Raw genomic sequence first — 21126 nt, forward strand, 5'->3', positions numbered from 1 at the left:
CTCAGAATAACCAAATGAAGTATGTCATCTCTTTACCTGAGACGTTAAGAATCTTGCTGGACAGGGCTGGAGAGCACAGCAGTTGGTCCCCAGCACCTATGTTGGGTGGGTCACACTTGCATAACTCTAGCTCCAGAGGACCCAGTGCTGTTCTGGCTTCTAAGGGTATCTGAATGCATATATATATACACACACACACAAAATTATATATATATATGTATATATATACAAAAATATATATCAGGCACAAGGTGAAACAATACTGGCATAGGGTTGTAGCTCAGAGGGAAGCAACCTGCTTAACATGTCCCAAGTGGTGTGTTCAGTCCCCAGCACTGCAAAGAAGGAAGGGACTGAGACAATACCATAATGTGTTTTATAGTCATGTGGTTGTGTTCAGAATAGCACCCCTCATTAGCAGCTGCAGTTTACAGCCAGTGGACGTTTTTTGACTGGAGGCTGGGCAGTCAGAGCATCGTGCTGACAGTTTGGCAGGGGCCTCCAGTACTATATCATAACACAGAAGAAGAGCAAGTGAATGAGACTAGACCAAAAGGATCCATATTCATACCCATTTTCTTAGGACCAACCCACTCTTGTAATAATGACATTGATCCATTGGTGGGGGTAAGGTCCTTACTACCTAATCACCAGTTTCACTTTTTAACGCTGTTATCATGGTGGTTAAATGTCTACATGAGTTGGGAGACAGCCAAATTCAGACCATAGCACTTTTTGTTACAGCCTAAGATGGAGCTCTTTTTTGTCTCCGTTTTCTGAACACAGAACAGGTTTGTGGAGGTGAAAGTGATACAAGCAGGTCTGAGTTTAAACCTGGGGATCCTGGCTCCAGAGAATGTGTTGTCAGCCACTGTGCTCTGCTGATGGCAGAACGGGACTTTTCGATGACATGTGGAGCCATTAGAATATGTGACTTGCAGATGGGGAGAGTGGGGTTTGTATCACACCTGTTAAATAGCATTTGTGATCACAGCTGCCCAGAATCCTCATCAAGTAGGTAAGAGGACCGTGGTTACATGGACTCTAGTAGGCCTCGTTGGGGATGCTTAAAGCATGCATGAGGTTTTTTGGGATTATATGTAGTTGCTATAGTAGTTTGCAGTTAATCGTCTGATGTTACTGTTTTACATGGTAGAACAATAAAACACTAGCTCCAAGTCTTAGTCAGAGGAAAAGATATCGCGCAGAATGAGTTTTCTTTTCTGTGTTTTTTGTTTTTGTTTTTGTTTTCTGCCCATAAGTTGAAGTATTTTATTTCAACCCAGGGAGTCTTCTGTAAGCACAGTTCAGCAGATCATCAGACCGCTGTTTGGGTCAAACCAATTTGTATGTTTCTTGGCTCTTAGAATTGCTCAAAAATTTGTGGACTAGAACTCTGGCAGATCAGAATTCAAATTTTGGATTTCTTTTTGTGACTCATTGGTGGTCATATCGTCTCTGTAAGGAGTGTAAACAGACCAGCTGGCATTCCTAGCCAGACCTCCTTCGGAGAGTCCATTTCATAAACTCTGTATTCACTCTGACTTAATTTTTTTTTTTAAATATTTCATCCAGTGAAACGTGTTCCTGGCGCTTCAGAGTATCCCATGAAAGACTTGAGTACCCCTCCCAGTTCTTCAGGAAATGGAGGGAACATGGGGCCTGCAACCAGCCCTGCCAGGAGCAGTGACATGTTGTACCTCATCGTTGGCTGTGTGCTTGGTGTTATGGTCCTCATTCTTATGGTTTTCATTGCGCTGTGTTTGTGGAAGAGTCGCCAACAGAACACCATACAGAGTGAGTCATTTAGAAGTATTTCCTTGTATTTTTCTAAAGATGGGTAGAAAAAATATTGTCAGAATAAATATTGATTCCTAACACTTTCGTGTGTTTGTGCCGTGGAATGAAAGCCGTTAGATACTCTCCACTCAGAGGGGGTGGCTTTAGAACCATTCATGCTGCCAGCCAAAGTAAGTGGAGCATCAAATTAAATTGCCCAATAGAAATAAACACCAAAGCCAAAGCTAAGCAGGTCTCTGAGTAAATAACTGTCTTGGTGCTGGGAAAGCCTGGCTTTGTTGGACCACCAAAGAGGATGAGTGCTTGGAGCATCAGTTCTGGAATCACTGTAGGAACGTCTCCATGCTGCTGCAAGGCTAGTCAACAGGAAATGGCTTGATGGAAAGGAAGGTAGTGAAGCCTTTAAGTTACTGTCAGTAGGTGTCATGAGCAGGAATGACATGGGCCTGACTCTAACTGCTGTACCCAGACAACGCTGAAGTAGCATACTGTCTCCCAAATACATCAAGGAAGAGGTGTGATTCTAAGGTTGATGCTGGTACTATTTCAATACCAATAGCCTTCCTCTCTTGTCCCCAACCATTTGAAACACTAAAACCAAATCAAGCAGGGTTATCAGCCAAGCAGGTTATTGGTGAGGAGATGTTTGGCCCAAAAGGAAATAAAAGAAAAGCAAGAGGAAACCCATAGCGACCATTGTCATATTATCCCCTTTTAAGTTAGTAACTCATGAAAAAAAAATCATCTATTTTGATTGGACATTGCCTTCCAAAAGAGGCAGACTGGATTGCTGATGTCAGGCTGCCAAGCTTGTGACCATTTGATTGGGCCTTATTCTAAATGGCTCTAACACTTTACTTTAAATTGTATGTGTGTGTTGAATAGTAAAGCATTGTTCTGGTTATCTGGGCAAGATTGATCTGATAAGAAGCCATTTTCCTTTGTGATGATAACATTTTTACAAAATGGAAAATTATCATGGGAGTGTTTATTCAGCCATTTATGCCACCAGAAGAAACTCATTGTCTTCTGCCTGTCAGCCACTTTGCTAAACAATGTTGATCAACTGATATCATGGCCTGCTCTGAAGGAGCACAGATAAGCTAGTACAGGAGTCTATGCTCCTGTGGGGAAAGCACAGGACCAGGAGAAACCTGGAGAGCACTTGGCAAGAACCTGGCACCAGATGGGTAGAGTTTCAATGCTAGGATTCTTTCTAAGTGTATCCGGCAGATGTGCCTCTGGAAATCAGAATTTGCTCAAGTGCTTTTAATATAAGGAATAGATCACCTTTTTGCCTTTGGTACCTCACACCTCGGCATGCACAGTAATGAGAGGAACTATTGAATAGCCGGCCAGTGGACACATGTCATCATCTTTTTTACCTAAAAGTGCTGCTTATTGCTGTTTAAAGGTTTTTTTCTCAGTATTCTGACCATTGTTTGCAGCTCTCTGAAGTGTGTGGGAGTCTAAGCGCGCCTGCTTAACTGTTGCCATCACTTGGATGGTTTCCTTTTGCACATTATTCCCTGGGGAGTAATTTCTCCCTGATAAATTTTTCCTTCTATTAACAGAGTCTGAGTTAATGCAATGTTCCAGGCTACTCTTCACTCTAAAGAAGTAACAGCATCAACTTTACCAAAGCTTTGTGAGAACAGTTTAGCATGTTTTATTTTAGTCTTGTTGCTGGTGTCTTAGTGATTTCATTAATAAAATTTCTCAGCAGGAAGATTTTTTTTCCTTCAGTCTCTGACTTTGCTTTTCCTTCTGGGCTTGTTTTTTCCTTTCAACAGAATATGATCCTCCAGGATATCTCTATCAAGGGTCAGAGATTAATGGGCAGATGGTGGAGTATACCACTCTCTCAGGAACAGCCCGGATCAATGGGAATGTTCACGGAGGCTTCCTCAGCAAAGGCAGCCTCAGCAATGGCTGTTCTCATCTCCACCACAAAGGCCCCAATGGAGTCAATGGGATCCTGAATGGAAGCATAAATGGAGGGCTTTATTCTGCACACACAAACTCGCTAACCAGGACACGTGTGGAGTTTGAGCATCCTCACCATCTAGTGAATGTAAGAGACCTCATTACAAATTATAGCGTCTCTAGGCCTCTGTGGCTGGGTGCAAGGACTGGTGATCACTCGACTCTTTATACTATAGGCACCTCGTAAGTCGTGGATGTGGGCATGGCGTGTGTCGCCAGCAGCTCCAGATCCAGAGGAGTCTTCATCAGTTTTCTGTCACCAGTAATAGCTGGATTTGTCAGCTTGATCTAGCTTTAAATTATTTAGCACAAAGTGAAATTCAGGAAAGAACACATTGAAAGTTATTCTTGAGACAAAATGGAAATACCACTGAGCAAAGACCAGGCCAGATGGTTCGCATTTGATTTACTTGGAGCTGAGTCTGAGAACTCAAATGCTGTTAAGTCTGGCAAATGGAGGAACGTTCTGCAGCACATCGGGATACCCCAGTGAAAGAGGTGGTGGCAGCTGCTCCCCACTGAAGAAGCAATTCCAGTTTTGCACAAGCTGTGGCCATGCACAGTGCAGGACCTGGTGTTGCTAACCTTTGACCTTTTGATACATGAGTAAATATAGGTAAAAATCACCAGATGCTAGGCTTTACTCAGATTTTTTTTTCCCTCCTATGCTGGAGGTGGAACCTGGGGCTTCTCCTAGAGCAGGCAAGTGTTCTGCCGACGAGCAACACCCCAGCTTCATGAGCAGCACCCCAGCTTCATGAGCAACACCCCAGCTTCATGAGCAACACCCCAGCTTCATGAGCAACACCCCAGATTCATGACGACCATGTAAAAGATCTCCACGGGCTGCCAGGTTATCACCCCTGATGCATCAGGAATTTGTGTTGCCCAGTATTTTTTTTTAAATCCTGTAGCATATAAACCTTTTGGATTTTAGAATCTTAGCATTTTTCAGCCACAGGAGTTCAGTTGCAAACCCTTGGCACTTCCTTATTTCTGAGGCAGATAACACAGTTTTGTTTTTTGTGATGGGGCTAGAATGACTAACACAGTTTCGATAATATTGCTTGAAGTTCTTGTCTGAGCGAGTTTGATTTATTATGTTTCTGGCTGGGCATCCATATTACCTTTTAATCAGATAATTTGTTCAGTTGGTCAAATTAAACATTCGTTAGTTTTTACTATTCTTCTGATTACAAAGACATTTGCTACAATCTGGAAAAGTTAGTTTTCTCTTTTCATCTTCAATTTAGTAAAGATATTGAAATATTAGATTTGCAAAACAAAAACTATAAGGTCCATATTTATCATAAAGCTAAAAAAAAAACCCTATGGCTTTTATGTGACTGAGTTTTTGTACATTCTACAAAGTGTATCATCACCAAAAGATAATGATTGCATTATCTTTTGACGGAGCAAGTCATGGCCTGTCACATTCCCAGTTCACTCCTTGCCTCAGCCCAGGAGTGGAGAAAGCATTCCGCTCGGAACAGCACAGGCTGTTTCTGTAAGAAGGAACCCCATGGCTGATGCTTCCAACTTGGCACTCTGGGTTTTCAGAACCGACTTGTCATTTAAATGATATCTGCCCTCTTAGGTGCACAGTTTTAGAGGTGGTCAGTGCGATTCTAAACTTTTCATCTTTTTACTCTTCTGAAAGGGAAGACATAAAGAAATTAAAATCCTATTAGTGATCCTGAAAATCACTGATTTGCAGTTCTCATCAACGACATCATTCTTCTGAACTTCTGGAGTTCGCCCACATGGACTGAACGTAGTCTAGGGATGTTCTTCCTCTGTTTTCCCAATCATTTCTGTTGTTAGGTGGGTCAGGGTTACCGAGAAAAATTTCTAGTCTTGATTTGCTTGGCTGTTGTTATAAGATTAACGAAATAGAAAGGGTTCTATCAAAAGCAGTTGCCTGAACCCTTTCTAACCTCGAAGGCCTGCTTGAGGTTTGGGTGCTCTGTGACAACCCTCCCCACCTTCAAATCCAGCTCTGCTGTTTTTCTCCAGAAAGCAGAACTCTGGTTCTAAGGCCAATCTTTAACTTCCTGTTTGCCATTCTGATGTATGTCAAGTGAACGTTTTATAATGAGGTATGTGTTAATCTGGGCATTTTCCTTAATTGCTAAGCAGTTTCCGCCAAAAGCAACATCAAAATATTAATATTCCCTCTAAGTCATGGCTGGCCGAGAGTTCACTCCATCTGGAAAAATATGACGTTTTAAAACTGTGCAGTCAAGTGAACGGACCAATTCGAAATAATTACAGGAAAATGAAGATGGGTTGATCTTGTGACGTCATTCAAACAAACTTTACACCCTGTCTCTCTAACTGGCATCCCATAAGCTTTTTCCATGACTGCTAGAAAAGAAAACATGAGTAGGCGCTTATGATGTATAATATATTTTAAGGCATAAATTTGAAATACTGAAAGGAAGTGACTAACCTCCCTCCGTTTATTTGCCTTTTTCCAGTACAGAAGTGCCTGGAAGAATGTGGCAGTCCAGCCTTAGGGGTCTAGTGTAACACTGAGCTGGGCACACTTGTGAATAAGTAGCAAGCATTGCATTGCTCAGGCAGTGTGTGAAGATGTACCACACACCCGTTTGTTATTGATATGCATTTGTGATTATTTAGTAAATGGTCTCTGGCCCCTTCAGCTTCTTCTTTTCTTTTTCCTTGAATGTTGTCCTGACCAGGGCGGAGGAATGTACACAGCAGTCCCTCAGATTGACCCGATGGAATGCGTTAACTGTCGGAACTGCCGGAACAACAATAGGTATGTTAGCGTGTGCCCAGCCACATTTGCCGTGGCCAACACATTCTACACTGCCTCCTTGTTTTCCTAAACTTAACACAAAACTCCACCACCCTCAGTTGAAGGCTGTTAATTTTTTCCCTCAGCTTTGTAATTTTTACCTTTCTGTGCCTCAGTTTCTTTAGACGTGTAGTGACAATACTAAAGGCTTTGTTTCTTAACAGAGTGTTGCTGAAGGGTAAGGTTCCTCTCTATATACAGTCCCGTTTCTTACTTGCATGTTGTGTCGGGATGAGGATAAACACAGTGGGTCATGTGTAAGCAGGAAACAAAAGCATCTCTTTTCTATAGGGTAGTTTTCCATAATAATATTGCTGGAATTTTCCTATTAGATCGTGCAGTGTTTCTTTTCTCTTCTCTTTTTTTCTTTAATTCTTAAAATCTTAAGATACATAAGAAGACGAATTTTACTTGGACTGTGGCAGTGCATGCCTTTAGTCCCAGTACTCAGCAGGCAGAAGCAGGTGATCTCTCTGGGTTTGAGGCTAGCCTGGTCTACACAGTGAGTTCCAGGCCAGCCAGGATACATGAGAGACCCTGTCTCAAAACAAAACAAAAACCAAAAGAAATTTTGCATATGCATGTATGCATGTGTGTGTATGTATGTGTGTATGTGTGTGTGTACATGAGTATGGGTACATGTGTATATGTGTGTGTGTACATGAGTATGGGTACGTGTGTGTATGTGTGTGTGTACATGAGTATGGGTACGTGTGTGTGTGTGTGTGTGTGTGTGTGTGTGTGTGTACATGAGTATGGATACACATGTGCACGTGTGTGTGTGTGTGTGTGTGTGCGCGCGCGCGCGTGCGTGCGCGCGCATGAGGCACTTAAAGGATGACATCAGCTGTCATTCCTTAGGTCTACCTTGTTTTTGGAGACAAGACCTCTCAATTGGCCTGGAGCGCATCCAGTAGTCTGTGCCGGCTCACGAGCCGCAAGGAGCTGCCCTCTCAGCCTTCCCAGCACTGGGGTTACAGACACAGACCACTAGACCAGGATTCATGGCTATCTCCCCAGCCCAAACCTTACTTTTTAAATTTACACATTCAGTTGTAAAAGTGACATATACAAAAGTGTCACTACACGTTTATACACATATAAAATTATGTAGAATACTATGTATATTTTTAGTCTTGACACACAGGAAACAGGCATGGTGGCACATCTCTTTAATCTCAGTAACCTATAATCCCCAAATTTGGGAATATTACAAGTTTAAGACCAGCCTGGGCTATATAGTAAGACCTTGTCTCAAACACAAGCAAACAAAAACTCACCAACTTTGACACATTTAATATAAGAAAGCTTTCATACTATTTCTGTATATATTAATTACTAATATATTAAATATTAATTATAAGGAACTAACAGACAGTTTGTTAAGAGTCTTGAATTTTAGCTGTGCCTGATAGTACAAGCCTTTAATCGAAGCTACTTGGGAGGATGAGGCAGAAGAATTGTAGGTTCAAGGTTAGCCTGACATGGGAGTGGAGGTTCCTAGTTCTTTCTTATACTTCTGTATATATCAATTCCAAAGGATTATTGAAGTTGCATCAGAAATCTTAGTTCTTTTCCATAATGATAGTATTAAATTACATACCTAAAAATTCATCCCACCCCTGAAATTCTACAACTAGAAAGCTTAGAACATTAGATAGCTGAAGTGTAGCCTGAAGTTTGGATCGTGCATTATCAAGAAAGGTTCGATTTGTTGCATTTAAATGAAGTAAAAGGTTAAACGTTATCCCTGGGAATCGGTGACACCAGAAAGACCTAGCCAGCAAAAGTGCATCCTTTCAAGGCAGGCAAGCTGGGTTTGCGTTGGCATGAAAGCAAGCCTGAACTACATAGTGAGACCCATCTCAGAAAACAAACAGTATATTGTTTTAGCAATTCTCAGAACAGATAATAAATCATTGCTACTTTTAGTTACTTACTTAACTTGTAAATGCTTACATATTAGCAAGAGCTGTCTGCCTAGTTTGTGTAGTAAGAGTTACATTATTTCAATTCTGTGACACTTGTTTTAAAAATGTGCGTATATCAAAGCCACATTTTTGTTCAGAGTTTGTCACAGGATAGCAGCACAGTTTGTTAAGAAAATATGGAAAAGAACTTGTAGTCAACCTAAGTGTGGTAGCTCTTGCCAGTAACCCCAGCCCTTGAGAGGCTGAGGTGGTCAGCTTGGGCTGCAGAGCAAGACTATATCTCCAAAAACTACGGAGGAGGAGGAGGAGGAGGAGGAAGTTCATGAAGCTTGCTCACACTCTTGGCAGTAAGCAGGTGGGTTAATTTTACAAGCGGTAATGAGAGGTTTATGCCTTGTGTTGTTCTTATGTGGTTCTTGTGGTCGTCGCAGACCGTGACTATTAAAGTGCTGTAATGAGGGGATCTTTGGTCTAAGAATAAGCAGTCCTGTGCTTTGCCACTGCTTAAATTTGTGATCTTGGGAAATTTACATAGTATCAAAGTTAGCACCCTTATCTGAAAAGTGAAGCATTGTTCTAAGTAGTAGAAGACTGATCTGAACACAGTACCATAGAGAATTTAATAAAATGTCTTGATGATGAGATTCCATCTTGTATCCAAAATAGATCTCCCTCCCTCCCTTCTTCCTTCCTTCCTTCCTTCCTTCCTTCCTTCCTTCCTGCCTGCCTGCCTTTCTTTTTTTTTTTTTTTTTTTTTTTTTTTTTGCTTTTGAGATAGGTTTTCTCTGTGTAGTCTTGGCTTTCCTGGAACTCACTTTGTAGACCAGGCTGACCTCGAACTCATAGAGTTCCACCTGCCTCTGCCTCCCAAGTTCTGGGATTAAAGGCATGCACCACCACTGCCCAGTTTAGATCACATTTCTTTAAAAGAATTTAAATGACCTCTGCCAACTTCAATTTGGCCATTACATGCACATCTGTGTAGAATTAGGTGGTTTTATTGTGAATTATAATTCTATTTCTCTTAATTTTGAGGTTAATAGCTTTCTGCATTTCAAATTTGTTTCACTCCTGTCTGGACCAGGTGAATTCTCTTCAGCTGTGTTTTTCCCTGGCTTAAATGTTCTTCCTGCATGAAAACCCACTTGTTTAGGGAAACACCCACACCCACCCACCCACACCCACATACTCAGTAGTAGCAGCAGCAGTACATTTCACATCTTAGTCTTACGTTTAAAGAGCAGAAGCAAACCTTTGATTCTATAAAGTACAGAAGGAGGCATGTGTTCAATGTTGAGAAACACAGTGCAAGTTGTATCTTAATTCATATGAAGCCTTTTGAGGAGTGCGGTGTGTTCGGGGGCATGTTTCTGCCTGACCCACAGTAGTGCACAGGTTGTGTTGGCGAGGGGGAGACTGTGACACATTGTTGTAAGCAAACTTAGCCTTCATTCCAGCAATGAGGAAGTAAGGAATGAAACTCGAGAGTTGTCATCATCCGTTGTCTGATAGGAGTCCAAAAAATTTGAATTAGAGCTGGTGAGATGGCTCCCCTGGCTAAGGTGCTTGCTGCCAGGCCTGACTACCTGAGCTCAGTAACGAGGACCCACTTGATGGAAGAAGAGTGTGCCATGTTCCATGTGCACAGACCATACCAACTAAACAAGCAAATGGCTTTTTTAATTAATTTTTTTTTTTAAAAAAAAGATTCCAAATATGTAGACCTTATCAAATGTGATTGACATGGCTGGTAATTGCCAGGTGGTGGACATGGAAATAAGCAACCTAATAAAGAGGTACATTGAGGAAAAGTGATGAATTTGGTCTCAGATGTCTGAGGTTCTAGTACCGGTTGCTGCCGATCCAGGGAGACGGGCGGGGATACTGTTGTTTGGGTGAAGACACTGGGCCTCCGGTACAGATGTGGTCACATCTGTTTCAAAGTTTGCCAGGCCGCACCTATAGTTGCAGTTTGATGTCTTCAAAGGAGACAATAGCCTTGGATGGTTAATTGTAACCCATTACTTGAGCTGCTTATTTGCTTTCATTTATTTTGGAATTCAATTACTCATTCTTTTTATAAGATGTTGCTTTTTTTTTTTGCTCACCACCTTGGTAGTATCTTCGAAGAATAACAGAAATGAGGAGAGAGAGAGAGTGAGAAAGCAAAAAGAAGGCATGTTCACTCAGTAGGCATTCACTGCAGGTCCCCAGTGAGCCAGAGGTCTAGGGGATACAGGACTAAGCCAACAGGCTCGTCCCTGCCTACATGGGGCTCATGGTCTGGTGTTTTTCAAAATGACATCATAAAGATGAATATGTAGTAGAACTAGATCTTCTAAAAGAAAAGAATCGGAGCTATTAGGTCTCCCTAAGCGGACAGCAGTTTGTTAACGATGGAGAATTTATAAAATGAGGGAAAAGGGACAGGCTAGGTTTGAAGCTTTCCAGGCAAAGGGTACTACTTATGTGGAATCTCTAAATCAGGATGCCCACAGCCCCCACATAACTTAAGGAAGACTGATATTCCCGGAAACTATTAAAAGAAAGGGTCAGAGGTAAAAGATTAATGAAACTATGTCATTCCAAGCCACAGCAGGCCAGGGAAAGATTTTAAGCAGCTCATCACCAGCTACAACTGTGGTCATCAAGAACACTGTAGGCCCAGTTTGGGAAACGAGTGAGAGGCGGAGTGGATGTGATTTATAAATGTCAGACACTAGTTTGTTGATCTGGGGAAAGGGTGAGTCCCTGTCACCAGGTGCAGTCATCTCCCTGGGAAACAGAATTGACCAAGAGCTCCTTGCCCAGCAGTGTGCTGTAGGACATCTGGGGTTAGCCTGGAAATTGCTCTTCTGTTCCACAGATGCCTGAGAACCAGGCAGGGCTCCTTTGGAGTCTCTCCGTGCAGCGACTCACCTGCCCTGCAACCTGCTCCTCCTTTTCCTCTGCCTTCTCAGGTTTAAAACCCAAGTGCATTTCTTAGAGCCGGGCTTTTAAGAAACAGTTGTTGCTAACCCTTAGGGAATCCCTTTTCTCTTCCCTCCATTTTAGCAGTAACACAGGGGAACAGGGTTGATAACTACTGACATAACTGGAGTACTGATATAAAAAAATTGAGAGCGAACCGAGTGTGGCGACACACTTAATCCCAGCACTCAGAGGCAGGGGCAGGAAGATCTCTAGGAGTTTTAAGCCAACATGGTCAACATAGTGAGTTCCAGGACAGCCAGGACTACATAGAGAGACCCTGTATCAAACAAACAACCAACAATTGGAACAAGTAAGCGGGAAGGCACCCTCGCCGGCTGTGGGGAAACTCAAGTCCAGGGCTTCTGTGGCATGTAGATGACTGCCTGCCCTCTGTGTTCTCTTAACTCTAAACCTTTTCAGGATTTTAGTACTGTGTAGAGAGAGGCTTGTTAAATGCAGCCTTCCAGGGAACCAGTTCCCTCCATTGAAAATGTAATTGAGAAACCATTGTGCCATTCATATCCCCTCCACTGAAGACATAATTGAGAAACCATTGTGCTGTTCAGCATTTCAAGAGTTAAACAGATTGTAATCAAATAAATCAAATTCTTTCTGCCTTTCTCTTCTCCTCAATTCAGATAGAACAGTGCAGTTCTGGATATGCAATCAAATGTGGTTTGTTAGCTGCTTGGCTGGTTTAATGGGAAGGAATGGACGTTAAATTGGGCCCATTTGCCATCCGTCTTGATAATTTGTAAGAGAGAGTAGAGAAGACACTGATGAAATTCACAGATGAGTGAATAGAGGTCCCATTAGGAAAGAGTGAGAGATTAACTTTAAGGGTCCTTGAGAGACTGGAAATGGGCAGGAAGTAAAAATCAGCATGGAAAAATGTCTATAATTCATCTGGGAAAAGAAAAAGACATCCAGACTGAATGGCTGATAATCAAGAGAAAGAAAGCCACTGGGGATAATGCCTAGAAAATCAGATATTGCAGATGGCTGCCAAGTTTCTGTGTAGTGATAATCCTAAATGTCTGTGTGTGCTCGGTCTGGGGGTGCCCTTCCACAACTGATGTCAGATGTGCTTGGTTGAAAATGAGATGCAGAGATGAAGCGGGGATAGTAAGTTATAGTAGGAGTCTCTGGGGAGGGTCTGATGGACCCAGGTGGTTGTTAATTATCTAACATACTTAAACTCTTCCTCTTAGCAGGTAATTTTTTTTTTATAACCCAATCCCTCTCCTATTTCTGACCACTTAGCAACTTCATAACTATCCATAACACCAAAAGAAGAAAGCACAAAAGTCCAAGATTTAGCCTTTCAGTCACCTGTGCACTTTGAGGAGAAAAAAAAGTCATATATATATTTTAAATAAAATAAATTTTTTTAATTTGCTTTTATTATGTTTTATTCATGTGTATGTGTCTTTGTGAATGTGTGTCACATGTTTCTTTGGAAGCCAGAAGAGGATGTTGGATTGCCTGGAGCTGGAGTTTAAGGCAGATGTGAGCCATCTGATTGGATGCTGGGAATGGAACAGTAACAATGTTCTTAACCGCTAATCCATCTCTAACTGCTCAGTACCTTCTTTTTGGAAAGGTTGTTTGTCTCCCCAAATTTACCTCTTCTAACATGGAGACTGAGGGCCTGTCGTTATGGACTGTTGCTTTTGATCTTTAAATTATAAGCTGTTTGTGGGCCTGTTCGCCCTGTTCATACACTCACTCCATCATTTCCTGTCTCCCAGCACTTATTGTCACCTTTTGTGTAAAAGTAAGTGATGAGTTAACTTCTAAAGAAAGTCCTACCATGATGGTAGGGTCATCAGAGTATCCAACGGTGTAGACAGTGAGAATGAAGGACCATCACGGCCCTGGAGGGAGGGGTCATCAGAGTTCTGTTGTATAGTAACTTATCTGCTCCCACAGTCAAGGAGTAGAACAGTAAATAAGAGAGCTAGCAGTGACGAGAGGAAACAGCAAGATGAACTAAATATAAAATAAAGTGTCACCAAAATGTTATTGCAGAAGTCTTCAGAGCACATGTGTGAAAATAAATGTTGAATATTCAAGGGTTTCATGGGTCCTTACTCCTTGCCTTCAAGGATAATCAGGAGAGAGAACCTGGCTGGCTTAGTGGTAGAATGCTTGCCTAGCATGCGTGAGGTCCTGGGTTCAGTCCCCAGTACTGCAAAAACCTTGGGAAAGGGGCTTTATGTAAAACTTGTCCTGGCGTCTGATCAGAGTGCCTGTCATAATTATGCTAAATTATAACCAGCCATGTAATCAGAAGTGAAATACTTCTTTAGAAAATATTTGTCTGTATAGTTTTACAGACATAACCAAATTATGTTTAATCAACTACTAACGCACCTTGTCTCCCGAATGCAAACTTAGACTACTATTCAGTTCTCTTTTTCATTCCATTTGTGCTGTTCAGATTGCTGATTACAGAGTTTCATTGTTTCTGTGATTCCTACAATAGTCATTTTTCTTTCTCCTAAACCCACAGACAGGTGAAAAGGTTGTCTTATAAACTGACGAGTCCTCAACCACCTGGGTGCTTACAGAATAACCCAGACTGTATAGGACAGGATGCTCAAGAGTTCTGTTTACTTGGTGTTGATAAAATTAAGAGATGAGTTTCATGGGGCTGGAGACAGCTCTGCAGAAACATCAACTCCACAGTCTGCAGCACTACAATTTGAAGGTTATGAAGCCTCAGACTGTGAATGTTACTGAGTTGTGTGAACTGTAAAGTGCCTTTTAAGAGTCTCAGCGAATGTTCTGTTCTTTTTCACTCCGTGGAGAGTTGATCTCTTAATTTACCTATTCACAGCTACTCAGTGGTTTTCGATTGCTTTAGAAAATGTCTGAGAGCATTGTCAGTGACAGACTCGCCTCCTCATGGCGCACCTGGTCACATTCAGAAAAGAGGTCATATCCCTCTATGGCCCATGGCCCATATGCTTCTATCTCCACATGCTCGGCCCAGGTCCAGGCTGTGTCTGTGCTGACACACAGACATCTGGATGTACACTAACGGAAAGGCGATGGAATTGCGTACATTCGGTTAGCTAAGTGGTTAATTGCCAATTCTGAGTTAAGATTCAATGTACTAGGAAATTTTAAATCGGTGTGGTTTATCATGGTGAAATCTGGGTCATAGCTACTTTACAAATGTAAATTATATTACTCTCCACCCCTTCTGATGAAGGAGAGACAGAGTTCAGGATGGAGTTTGTGACTTCTGGTCTACTCACATGAAAAGCAGATGCTAAAGAATAAGTAAAAGGGAGTTGTACTTTCTCCTGCTAAGAGTCTCATCTTTAAATGTCTGTGTAACACGTGCTCTGGCACATTGACATTGATGACATGACAGTCCCTGTAGAAGCTGGCCCTTCTGTCTCGCTGACCCCCCGGTCCTGCCCTGTGAATGTAACTCCGTGCCACTCCGGCAAATGTTCTTTGGAAATCATGGTGTTGAAAAGCCCTTAGAGTTCACTTAGAAATCCCATCTACAACCTGCTTCAAATTAAAGAAGAGCACAGGAAAAGAGGAAGTCAGAAGAAAGGAAGAAGGCCTCTCACTGTCTGGTGAGTCCCTGGCGTTTTGTTACTTCAGCATGATGAAATTCATTCACGTTAGCTCTGCAAATTAATTCATATTTGTAATATTTATTTACAGGGAACTGCCTTGGTTTTTTTTTTTTTTCAGATTCTGGCAAGTATGGCTTTTCTTTTTCTTTCAGCTTAATTTGACTTCTTTGAAGTGAACTTCTCTTTCTGATCCTTCTTTGGCCTCTAAATTCCTGGCACCTTTCATTACCTTCAGATTCCTGTGGAGAAAGGGAAGCAGGAGCCCAAAGTTCATGTAGCACGTGTGACATTGTCAAGGTTGAGGGCCCGGCTGTGCTTTTTGTCTTCCTATCCTTAGCTGTCACCTGTGACATTGAGGACAGTCATTGCCTGACCTCTAGACAACTCTGATGTCAACAGATAGTAGGGAAAGCATCTAGCCAACGAAATAGTTTTCAATTGAGCAAGGATGGACAGTTAGTATTGTGATGCAGACAGACAAGGATAGTGTGCTGGGTTCTCCTCCTTCAGTATCAATGTCTTACCTCATGGGAGAGGTATGGACTGTGAGCAGCAACTTCTAGTGAGCCTAATGCTGTTCCTTAAGAGCTGCCTTGCTTGAAAAAGGTATTTACAAAAGCCCAATTTTCTAATGCTAATAATTGCTTATTTACTTTACATGTCTTAAGTCCTACTGTATATCATTTACTGTCATTTACTATGTGCTTGGCACTGAGCTTTGTGACTTTAGACTTACATGTCTTAAGTCCTGCTGTATATCGTTTACTATATATCATTTACTCTGTGCTTGGCACTGAGCTTTGTGACTTCAGCTAGAATCTAATGTACCTTCGAATCACACAAGAGGCTGGCAAGATGGGCTCTTAGGTGGTAAAGAGCCTGGTAGCCTAAGTTCAGTCCCCAGATTCCACATAGTGGACCGAGAGAACCGACGCTAACAAGCTGTCCTCTGACCTCCACATGTGTACACTATAACACATGTGTGCACACACACATACACACACACACAAATAAACAAGTTAAAATAAATAAGAATTCATCCTACTTCCCAGACAGTACAAGACTTTAAAACAGTTTACCTCCGTTTCTTCCTGCTTTTTTATGTTCTTTTTATAAGTTTTTGTACTAAAATAGTTAAAAATCCTCTCAGATTCTATATTAATGCTTATGTTTATTGGGAGTCAGTGTCTACCCTACCCTTCTCTTGCTACTTGTTCATCTCTGTATTATTTTCTTTCTTCTGTCTGTTGACACTCACTTTCCTTCAGCCTGGAGACCTTCAACACCTCAGTACTGTCCCTGCCTACCAGAGGTCAGAAGGGGGTCAGATCCCCTGGAATTGATGTTATGGGTGGTTGTGGGCCACCATGTGGGTGCCGGGAACTGAACACAAGGCCTCTGCAAGAGTAACAAGGGCTCTTAACTGCTGAGCTGACTCTCCAGCCCCAACTTGTTTTCTCTTGTTCTCGTTTAATACTTGGCAATGTTTTTTCCGTGTAAGCTATGTAACTGGTATAAGCTCTAGAAGATGTTTTCTTCCAGAAAGGATTTACTTTTATATTTGGCCATATAGTTGGATGAGGGCCAAATTACTCGAAGTCCAACTAGAGTTGAACGAATGTGATGCTGAGTTTTAGGCTTTGTACAAACCTAGTTTAAGGGCTGGGGCAGGACCCAGGAAGGAAGAGCGCTCTCCACACAGGAAGGAGGACCTGAGTTCAAATCCCGAGCACCCATGTAAAAAGCTGGACACCACTTCAATGATACTTGTGACCCCAGTGATAGGGAAGGTGGAGACAGGAGGATTGCTGTGGTTCCCTGACTGCCAGCCTAGCTCCAGATCTGGTGAGAGACCTTGTCTCAAAGAACAGGTGGACAGTGATCGAGCAGATGCTGGACATCTTCCTCTGGTCTTGCATGCACACAGGGCCATATGCACCTGCACAGACATGAGAGCATACACCATACATACATATACCACTCTCTCACATATACACCAGTTTTTAAAGGCCCAGTCTATTCCTGTCTCACTCTTACTTTTAGGATGTAGCCCTTTGAGAATCTCATCTAAAAGCCTATGTGTGTTTCCCAGGCCTTTTCTTCTGGACAGGCTCTGAACTCCAGTATTGTCTTCTTAGCCCCAATGACGCTTTTAAAAGTTCAGGTCAGCTTCTTAGCTCCTCAGTTCTTGATCTGTAGAGTTTCCTCTGCACTCTGTTGAGCAGATGCCTCAAGAGAAAAGGAAGGGCTGAAGATCAGATTCACATTCACCTTCTCTACACCCTTAGCCACACAAGCTTTAGTAACTCCTGATGATGCCTTGAGCAAATTTATAGTAAAATTCTTTCATCCTTTTAGTGGTTCTTAGCGGGACAGATATTCTGATATAAACTAAGCAGCCAGAGCTGGGAGCCTGGAATTTAAATTTTAAGAAATACTTCCAAGCCAGGCAGCATTCGGGAGGCAGAGGCAGGTGGATCTCTGTGAGTTTGAGGCCAGCCTGGTCTACAGAGTGAGTTCCAAGACAGTCAAGGCTACACAGAGAAACCCTGTCTTGAGATAAAACAAAACAAAACCAAGAAAAGAAATACTTCCAATAAGTCACAGCAGCCATACTGATTCCCCTAACTAGAGATACTTCTGGGTTTTTGAAATGCCCCAGTTCCATAGTTGATACTGATGCCAGGTCCTCGGCTATGAGCTTAGTAGAGTTTGATACAGCCTGGGAAGTACATGCAGCAGCAGCAGCAGCAGCAACAGCACTTCCACATCCCCACATTCGGTTGTAACTTTTGTTTGCTTGTTTACCTCCTCTGCTAGCTGGGAACTGGACCACCGCTGTTCTTACCTTGTTATTCGCAGGGAACCACAGCAATCCTCCTGTCTCCACCTTCCCTATCACTGGGGTCACAAGTATCATTGAAGTGGTGTCCAGCTTTTTACAACAGTGCTTGACAGTTGGAGGGAATCTTCTCTGGGAGAGTGCTTATGGAGACCCTCATACCCATTAAATTTTCTCTAATAGTAGTTTGAAACTAGAAAGATTTCCCCCTTGACATCATCCCATATTTTAACATATTCAGAATCTGTGGGTACCATGTGTTGAATCCACAGGGGTACTTTGGGGTCCACTGAGTATGAGACCTGGAGAGACTAACAACATAATGCAATGTGGAAGGGAGACATTTATTAAAAGACACTGTTAGAAGTTCTGAGTTGCATAAAACAGCCAAGAGAGCAAATCAGAGTTAATACTGTACTCGTTTGAGAGGTAACGTGTCTATGGCAGGGCTCTGGGTCTGACTCCAGGACATTCCTGTCTGTACCTCTTTGTCCTTCGCACTGGTTGAAGACCTGCATGGGAAAATGTGGGTCATATTCATAGTTTTGCCATATTATCAAAAGTTAATTAGATCCCTAGTGTCCTTTAACTGTACAGTTAGTTGGGTTTTTTATTTTTTTTTATTTGAAATACAAGTTGGGTTTATTTAAGGTAATGACTCGATTTACTGACTTGTGTCTGTTCTCTTTCAGGCTTGTCTGCACCATCTTGCTCAAAACTGGTCTCTCCAATGACTTGAGCCAATGGAACTGGACCTCTTTCCTAATTGGTTGTCCCAGAAACCTGCCCCCCCCCCCAATGTGTAAAAGATGGAAATAAAGAATTCCGACCATTATTCTCTCAAATGCCCCATTTCTAGCACCCAGATGCTCGCTTCTGTGTTGTTGCTGCCTGCCTTACCTAAAAGCCCATCGTTTTCAAACTTTTCTTGGTCCCAATTGTAGAAATTAAGAAAAATGTACCAGTAACAGGAACAGCTCATTCTTACAGATGGCAATGGTAAAATTTAGATAATTTAACAATATTGGGGAGTAACCGGAGCAGTTGGGAACTGAACTGGAACCCACTCCTTCAAAGGCAGTCTGGGTTTCTCCTGAAGGCCTTCTCCAGTCTTGGGGTAAGGGCCTGAGAAAGAAAGTGGCAGAAGACAGTCAATGGCAATAAAACATCCAGAAGATTCAAGCAGAAATGAAAAAGAATTATTATTAGAGTCGATCCAAGGAAACGGGACTGTGGTGCTTCTTGGGGAGAAACATGAGGATGTTAGAAGCTGATCCTGAGATGGCCCAAGCATCACCCTTAGCAAACAGTGGCATTAAGCAGGTATTATAAGTATGTTCAAGGACTTTCGGAAGACAAGTAACTCAGGAAATGAGCACGTGGGCATATCAGCTGAGAAGAATCCAAGTGGAAACTTCAGGGCTGAAAAGGCCCAGCAGGTTGAACGGGGAGTGCGCGTGCGCAGGGTGGGTGTGACAGCGATTGCAGGAAGCAGCGGGAGAGTCAGAGAACTAGAAGACTGAGTCAGACACTGCCCACTTTGAGAGCACACTTCTTAGCTGGAGGCAGGGAATAGAAGTAGAATGGAATTGAAGGGAGATGTTCAGTGCAGGTACATTCCAGCCAATTAATTCTACAATGGGAAAAACATCTCACAACTCTCGGTTTCTGAATGGCTGGGCTCTGTACGGTTTCCTCCCAGGCTGAGAGGGGTTAACACTGGCTGTCAGCTTGACAGCGGCTAGCATCCCCTAGGAGATCAACCTCTAGACATGACCGTGAGGGAGCTCCTGGATTGGGCTAATGGAAGTGGAAGGACGCTGACTGTGGCAGCACCGTTCTGTGACCGGGTCCCAGACTGAATAAAAGGGGGAAAGCAAACGAAACACCAGCTTCTCAACTGCAGATGCAATGTGACTGGCTGCTGCAGCTCCTGTCCCCAAACCTTCCGAACCATGATGCATCATACCCTTGAACTCAGAGCTGCGGTGAACCTTCCCCTCCTCAAGTCACTTTCATCCGGTATTTTCTCACAGCAGCGAGAAAAGGAACGAATGCACCGTCTGATTCAAAGCCGTGTATTTTTATACTGACTGTCACGTGGTCATTTGTGTCTTAGCTTTCTGTCCTTTCTTTCTCTCCCTCGTTCCTTGCAGTAGCTGGTGTTTTCTGCTCCTGAGTGCTGTATTTGGGGACTGGTTGATGAAATGGGAGATGGCCTCTGACAGTGAACTAAAGGGAAGTACATGGGTTGTGTCATAGAAGGTTCTGTCCTTAGGTTTGCCTCTGGTGCATTCTCCTATCCTCACTAATAACTAATTTTCAGGGTCTTACCATTTCAAATCAGAATGAGCCAATTAATTATTTTTAAGAGTTTGTGAATTTAAAATATTCATTATATTTTTAAATGAGCTTATTTTAATTATTGGTACCCCTAAACATTCAGTTCTGTTTCTTTTGGCTTAAACTCTGCAGGTGTTTCACCAAAACCAACAGTCCCCTTCCTTTGATCCCAGTGGTGGCCTCTTATCCTCAGGATGGTCTGGAAATGAAGCCCCTCAGTACCTTGAAGGTACCTGTGTGTCCAGCTTCCACAGTTCCTGATTGTGGCCAGTTACCTGAGGAGAGTATCAAGGACAGTGTGGCACCAACACCTACCCAGCATACCTGCTGTCAGGACAGTACAAGTGACATCAATTCTGATTCCGCAGAAGATACAGCAGAGTTCAGCAGAGGTACAGGGAGGCATTTTACTCCTTAAGTTTCTGGTCTCCAGTGGGCTAAGAACTATATCAGCAAGTTTTCTATGATCAGCTCACTGATTGCTTAGAAGACTGGGTGGGGATGTTGGGTACTTCCAGAAAAGATAAGGATGGATAAGAGATTCTTGGAAATTCTGTTATTACATCCTTCAGCCCACACTATTTATCCCATCCATGTACTAACCAAAGCTGGCCCTGCTTAGCTTCTGGGATCCGATGAGATCATGCACATTCAGGATGGTAGAGCCAGAGATGGCTCAGGTTGCTAACCCCATTGCACTAGGGGATGTTATCCAAATAGGCTTGGACTCCCTAGTCCCAGAGCAGGGGACTTGGCGGGATAATGCACTTTGTGAGCATTAGCCCTGCTTTCCTTTGAGTCCCTTATAGGAACGATAATCTTTCT

General features: G+C 42.6%; 1 protein-coding gene across 4 annotated transcripts in view; it reads left to right on the top strand.

The window, feature by feature from the left end:
- Cdon (cell adhesion associated, oncogene regulated) overlaps positions 1-21126 on the top strand; it is a 95275-nt gene that overhangs the window by 70491 nt on the left and 3658 nt on the right. For 3 of the 4 annotated variants that reach the window (XM_052756337.1, XM_052756328.1, XM_052756321.1), the window contains 4 exons: positions 1576-1797; positions 3594-3874; positions 6492-6571; positions 20434-20693. In XM_052756337.1, the coding sequence (XP_052612297.1) occupies positions 1576-1797; positions 3594-3874; positions 6492-6571; positions 20434-20693 (843 nt within the window). The other variant, XM_052756345.1, reaches the window with a different exon arrangement.

Source organism: Peromyscus californicus, unplaced genomic scaffold (assembly GCF_007827085.1).
Source record: "Peromyscus californicus insignis strain IS unplaced genomic scaffold, ASM782708v3 Scaffold_11__1_contigs__length_118956290, whole genome shotgun sequence".
In the NCBI taxonomy this organism is placed as follows: Eukaryota; Metazoa; Chordata; class Mammalia; order Rodentia; family Cricetidae; genus Peromyscus; species Peromyscus californicus.